The sequence below is a fragment of the Cryptomeria japonica genome, chromosome 11 (assembly GCF_030272615.1).
Source record: "Cryptomeria japonica chromosome 11, Sugi_1.0, whole genome shotgun sequence".
Lineage (NCBI taxonomy): Eukaryota > Viridiplantae > Streptophyta > Pinopsida > Cupressales > Cupressaceae > Cryptomeria > Cryptomeria japonica.
In genome coordinates this window covers 376,426,973-376,434,403 of record NC_081415.1, presented here as the reverse complement: position 1 = coordinate 376,434,403, position 7,431 = coordinate 376,426,973, and the positions used below count along the sequence as shown (strand labels likewise).

The window sequence follows — 7,431 nt, the reverse complement described above, 5'->3', positions numbered from 1 at the left end:
TTACATATCTCACATTAATGTCCTTAATATCATTTACTCTAAGTGATCTATTGTCAGATGTTGCTCTAGTTAGGCTTGTCACCATATTGTTGGGAATCTTTGTCTTATCAGGTCTACTACCGGTTGAGGGTAAACCAGTAACTGCCCTAATTGCTTCTTTGGTGATTTTGCAAATTGATTCTAGCCATAAGAATTCTCCATGTTCTCTACTCAATACAATCCTTACCACTTCCTCTGGAAATTGAGGGATATTCAGTATCTCCACAAAACCTAAAGTTTCCACAATCTTGTGTTTGGGTTTAACAATACCATGTTCATCACAAATGACCTTATTAAACATTTTCATTAATTCCTCAGATCCTAGATCTTCTATATTGCAATGTATATAAATCCTAGGGTCTTCTACAAATGCTACTCCCTTCGGTGTTTTTTAAAAATACTCCTATAGAGTCATCTTGCTTCACAATTTTGGGAATTATCTTGAAAATGAGCCTAGCTAGGGCGTTTCACATTTTCCACAATGGTAGGGTTCGGAATAAATTCAAGAACAGAAGATGAAGCAGTCATTATGAAAAATAGCTCTTATCCAGATGCTTGCTGAATGCTTGAAAAATACTTCTCAGATTCGCCTTGAATTCCTTTGCTTGATTTTGCACTCACTGAAAGTTTGAATGCTCGGTGAGTTTGAAATGAAGGTTTCCCGGTGCTTTATAACCAAAAATTTCTTCAAAACATCATTAAATGCTCATCAGTTAAGTGAAAACTTAACACATATGCCTGTAAAGAAGAAATCCATCTTCTCACCATCAACCGAGGGTAATCTACATGATTTTCAACTTGCTACAATACCCCCAAAGGGCTACTTCTCAGTTGGATGAAGAATCTCCTACCAGTGCAGAGATTGTTTCATCAACTCTCTGATCTCTCTTCTTAATCCACTATTTTTAAAATTATTTCTTTACTTCATCTACCTTTTCTTTTCCCTTCAAGCTAGATCTTATATTGTTTGTTGGTGCATTCTTGCTTCTACAAAATTTAGCAATATGTCCAATCTTGTTACAAGCATAACAAGTCACATTATTCCTCTGAATAGCCTTTCCATATCCTATGCCAGTTTGTTTTCTGCATTGATTAGATAAGTGCCCAAATCTTCCACAAACATAATATTTCACATTCATTTTGCAATTTTCTGAATTATGACCAATTTTGTTGCATTTGGAACATTGACCAGTGGGTGAGTTTGTATTCTGATTATTTATAAATCTACACTAATTTTCTCTATGACCATATTTGTTGCAATTGAAACATTTGCCATTAAATTTATAATCATTAGGTTGTCTTACCGGTTTACTGTGATCTAGATTGTTTGCAGTACCGAAACTTTCTCCAACTTGAAATCCAAGCCCATTAGTATCTCCATTAGGCTTCTAACTTTTTCAGCATGTCATCAAGCTCCTCTAAAATTTTCTTGAATTTGTCTTTGTGTTTATTTGCATTAGCCAACTCATTTTCCAGAATTCCCATTTGTCTCATAAGCTCAGTTTTATCATGTTTTATGTGAATCAGATTTGTCTTAAGCATATCATTTTCATGACTAAGTCTTAGATTTTCATTTCCAACATCATTAAGTCTCCTAGTCAAGTCTTCTTCATTCTTCTTCCCATCTTCAATATCTTTGCATAACCTCATGGTCATATCTTGCATTTCATTCTTCATAATACTATTTTCTTGTCGCAACTTGTTTGCAAGTTCTCTAAGAGTTTCTTTTTCATCATCATCTTTCTGCATCTTTTCATGAATTCTTGTGCAGTCTTTAGATCATCTTCAAGTTTGATATTCTTTAGTTTCTCTACATCATAATCTACAAGAGCTCCTTCCAACAATTTTCTTAAGTTCTCCATCTGTAACGATGTCAGAATCTTCCTCAAGCTAATAGGCTTTTGAAAATAGAGGACTAGGCTCTGATACCAATTGTTAGAATCAATGAAAGTCCCAAAGACACTAAGAGGGGGGATGAATGAGTGTCTAACTGGTGAAGAGAATATTTATACTTATTTAAAACTTTGCATCTAAAAATAGTGTACCGATAAATAAGAATTAATGCAACAAATAAGAATAACATAGACAACATAGAGAACACACCATAACACAAGATATTTAATGAGGAAACCTGGTGTGGGAAAAACCTCAGTGGGATTTGTGACCCACAATATTCACTCACTGGCCAATGAATAAATATTACTTACAATGAGGGGCCTGCACATGCAGGGAGGCCAACAGCCTAGAACTCACTGCTCAGCTACAAAATAGAAGTCTCACTGACTTACAAAATGGATGATTAAATCCAATACAATGTACTACTCAAATCAGCATCAACTATGCTAGGTTCAATACTGGTTTAAGCTTAGTCAATAACCAAAACCTTCGCTGTCAACTATATCACCTTACACAAACTTGCCTTATACTTATCATATATCTTCCTTACAAAAAAGACCTATAAGATCTCATAAATATATGAGTCTTTTACAATATACCAAGTCAGCTTACAAAAAGATAATTATATTACAAAAAAAAATATTTCCATGTCAGCTTGAGTGCTGATATGCATTGTTTCTATTGCTGGTGAAGTGTCTACCGGTGTATGTAGAAGTCTATTGTCGGTGCTGGTAACTATCAGTTTCTTTCCAGATGATTGCCAGTTGGTTGCCATCAATGACAACATCAACTATTCTCATAAGAGTGTAGAATGCCAACAATTGTAACCTTGTATTTGGTTAAGTTGTATCTTTATATGTATATTGAGATGCCATGTATTGAAAAACCAGTGTAATCCTAAGATTGGGATGTTATTTATCAATTTCCTTTATGTTATGTGTACATGCTTATTGAAGAGAAATTATATTGTATTCTTTCAATCTTTCTATGGTGTAATCTGTTATTGCTTATGGATTCTTGTGATCATTGAGTTAATGATGACTTATTGGATTAACTGTAATTGTGGAATTTATCTTTTGGATTTTTATTCTTCGTTGGTAACCCTTAAGGAATTATAGTGTTAGTCTTCTGCTTGTGTTTCATGCTTGTTGTGTTTAATGCACTTTTTATGTTTATTCTTTAAAAAAAAAAATTGTTTCACCTTTGTTGTGGGTTTTCCTTTGGGGTTCCTGGTGGGGCATTACACAAGTGGTGGGGGTGGTACTAATTGTTTTGATGCTAAAAATGTGGTATATAGAAGGCATACACATATAATGAGACAATAAAATGTAATTGAAAAGCTTAATTGAAAAGTAGATTAAAAATCCAAACCATAAGCCTTCCTTGAAATGTCTCATTTTCCTCTATTCTTGAGGACCTTGAAGGTGTTGGATTTATTAGCTCTCAGTGGAGCAATGACCTCCAAAGTGGCAACTCAAGAGTTGAGTAGCTATTTGATCATGATTGACTATGGAGATGATATGAAATGCATGACTTAAGAAACTAGATTAACATGCTATGATTAATCCAAAAGCTAAATACTTGATAATTGATATGCAAATTGCCTATAGTAATGATGCTAAGAATATGAATGCAAGGGATCCTTATTGCTCCAAAATAGGGGATATTTATAGGAATTCCAAGGCCAAAGTTGAGGTGGCAGGAATCAACAGTCCAGATTTGATCTGAAGATATCAAGGGCCAAGATTGAGGAAGTTGGAGAAGAGGTTGGAGGAAAGGACACTTGTCATCTTTGTGGTGACAAGTGTCAAGGAGCCTTTCTCATGAGAGGGAAAGTGTCCAAGGGAGGAGACATGTGTCTCAAGGGGAGAATATCCATACCATAGGAGGTTAGGATAAGGAGGTTAGGATGTGCAAGATAGGATAGGGTTATATGGAATGGGTTAGGTTAGGGGATCGTTAAGTTAGGTGGTTAAAAGTTAGGAGCCATGTGCTCATTTGAATTTAGAAATTCAAATAATTGGAAAAGTGATAATTAATCTCAACAAACTTGAGTTTGCTAATCTTAATTAGGGATTAGAAGGTTTGATTTATATGGAGGGACATTAATTAATTTAGAATTAATTAATCAAAGGGGGATATGAAATGAACTATATAAATAAATCATGTAGATTTATTTACTAGTAGATGAATAGAGAAATTAATTAAATTCCGTGTGAATTCAATTAATTGGGAAGGGGAATTAATCAAATAACTACGTATTTAATTAACTATCTTTAGACCATTTTTAGGTGTGTACATTTTGCCCCTCTTTGAAGCGATGTGTGACGACATGTTGGTTCAAAAAAAACTCGATTGATGATGTTGCTGATATTAATTTTGATAGGATGTAGATTTGATCTTGATTTGATGCGGATTTGGTTTCGATATGATACTGATTTGATTTTGAAATGATAAATCTCGATATGATGCAAATTTGATGCGGTTTCAATCTTTGAGATGATAAATCTTGATATGATGCCCTCGATGTTGATTGATAGATATTGATGTGAGGATGCCCCCTCGAGAGACGAATCGGATAATTTTTTAATGTTTTTGAATTTTTCGTGATTTTTTATTTTTTTGAAATTTTTTCAATTTTTTTATTTTTAATGATTTTCCGAGTTTTAGAGATTTTTCAGAGTCAATTCGATTCATTTCCCAATAAGAAATTTGAAAATGCTTCCCTGCTAGGTTGATTAGATGATTAAATGATTAAAAATTAGTGGAATAAAAATCCCACTTAAATGCCCCATTATGAGTTTAAAAAGGTGAATTCCTTTTACCACTCGTCATTTGTGCACTTCAGTTGTTTGAGAAAATTTGCTCTAGAGGAAGGAATGGTGATCCCGTACCACAACATAGGTTCGAGTGAGTTCGGTGATATGAGCATCCTCCGGCATACGGTCCATCGGTACGTACTTCGAGAAAACCCTGCTTTGTTAATTTTTAGTTGATTTTTGAAAAAATTAGCTGCTTTGCATAAAAAATTATTTTTTAGTGTTTTCGTTAGATGGGTTGGGGAAAAAATTACATTTTTGAGATGTGTTTTATGATTTACGAAATGGGTTCATAGGATTTTTCGAAAAAATAACGCACATCCCCAAAAAAAAATTATTTATGCATGCATTTAAAAAAAAAATCAAATGTTTTGTAAACGAGGTCGCTTTTTGTATTGCTTTTTTGGGGGAGGCGGTGGCCACCACCATGGTGGGGAGGGGGTGGGGTTGGGCGAGCCCGACTTTGATGATTTTTTTTTCTTTGAATTTTGTGATTTTTTAATTTATTTCGATTTTGATTTTTTCAATTTTTTTGTAATTTTTGGCGATTTTTTGATTTTTTTTTAGTTTTTGATTTTTCTATTTTTGAGAATTTTTGCATTTTTTTCAATTATTTGATTTGGGTGATTTTGAGAAAATGATTTGATTTGATGATTTTTTGATGAAAATGATTTGATAAAGAGGTTGGATTTGCTGTCAATTTGATTTGATTTTTGATTTTGATAGGGTAAGATTTGATTAGCTATCTAATTGATAAAATTGGATGCTCCTAATTGATAAATTTGATGATCAGTTTTGATTATCTCAATGTACATGCAAGATGAGATAGGATTGATAATGAACTCATGATAGATAAGTGTCATTGATAGGGGCCCAACGAGATTTGATAAAAATCTCAATTGAGCAAGATAGACCGATAGATAGATTGATTTGGTAGATGATAAATCAAGAAACTGATATGATGAAATGATTTGATTGTAGGAGCACTTTACTATTCTCCAATCTTGGGAGCGCTTCCCGAAGACATGGATGTTGATACCTCACCTTAGATGGGTAGAGCGAGACCACATTGGTAGGTGTGGTTTATCTTCCCTTCTTGACATGCCCCGACCCTTGATAAACTGGGGATTATTGACAGCCTTAGCAGAGCCTTGGCATAGCGAGCACAACACTTTTCATTTTTTGACGGGCGAGATGATGGTGACACCTGAGGATGTCCACCAGATATTGTGCATCCCTGTGATGGGCGAGCTAGTGTATTACGATCTCAGTGAGCGGGGTGGGACAAATGCACTTTGCCGAGTGTTCGAGGATGATGAGATAGGTGGATATGACATAGCATGGTAGGAGATGCTAGAGCTAGGATATGCCACATTACCTACTATTCTCACTATATTTATTGGAGGTTTCCTTTGTCCTGATCATAGGTCAAAGGGATTATATGTTGGATGGGGCCATCTTCTTTAGCAGATGGTGACACAGGGGACCCAATTTGCATGGGGTTCATGCATGCTGGTGCACTTGCATCATGACCTACACTAAGTTGTGTACCATAGATCAGCTGCGTTATCAGCAGGGGTGACCATGCTTCAGATATGGGCCTGGGAGCACTTGCCTATCACACAACCATTGGCTAATAGAGATAGACCTGTAGGTAGGCCTTATGTTGATGGGTATCTAGGTATCATTGTCCAACAAAAGTTGGGAAAATTGGAGTATTGGCAATGGACCTTGGATGATCTAGATACTATGATATGGATACCATACAGGGATTGTGAGATTTGGCCTAAGGATGCAACAGAGATGTCGTATGTATTCATGACATGATATCTGATTGGATCGACACCCTATGTCATCGAGCGATTCCTTTGTACAAGGGTGTTGAGATAGTATGGCAGTATACAAGGGATACTACAGGGTACAACTCATTATGCTCGCAGGAGATTGGATGTGGCCATTGGATTGGGATTATCTTCCAGGTGTGATGGATAGTGGGATGACAAATGAGTACGTCGTGCATTGTACCGTACATAGGTTTCCAAGGCTTGCATGTCTGGATGAGCTAGAGCTAGTTTTTGATGAGGATGATGAGAGGCTACAATGTAGAGCTCCTAGACAACAAAGGGATGGTGGGGGAGGAGGAGGTGAAGGTGGATATGATAGCGGAGATGGAGATAGATATGGAGGAGATGCAGGAGATCATGGTTCTGGAGATGACGATGGAGGAGATGATGATGGGAGGGATGGGGAAGATGATGATGGGGGCGATGGTTGAGTAGTGGCAGTGGTAGTGACAAGCACACCAAGAGCTAGTAGTTCTAGATTTGTCAAAGATGTATATACAGATTGGATGGCCCGGGTGGTTAGATAGAGGAGATCGGGTCCAAGGGATCAAGGGCATCAGGTACCAGAGCAGGAGGTTCCCCCGGTTGAGCAGGTACATATGACAATATCATTGGCTAAGCAGCCATAGGTAGAGGCACCTCCACAAATCCTCATTAGGATGTCATCTCATCAGTAGAAGGCTCAAATTATGGACATGCAGGCTCAAGTTCAACAACTAGAGAGTCAATTAGCAGAGAGGGACTCTCAAATGGCCCAGTTAGAGACTCAGATGGCTTCTCTCATAGTTGAGAGAGATGTGGCTAGGGATAGGTGTCAGCAGGCCAAGGCACAG

General features: G+C 36.6%; 1 protein-coding gene across 1 annotated transcript; it reads left to right on the top strand.

The window, feature by feature from the left end:
* The first annotated feature begins 6,645 nt into the window (after nt 1–6,645).
* On the top strand, nt 6,646–7,029 carry LOC131860214 (glycine-rich RNA-binding protein GRP1A-like). The gene has a single exon (XM_059214596.1). It carries the CDS (start codon nt 6,646–6,648, stop codon nt 7,027–7,029), a length of 384 nt encoding a protein of 127 aa, XP_059070579.1.
* Nucleotides 7,030–7,431: the final 402 nt, after the last annotated feature.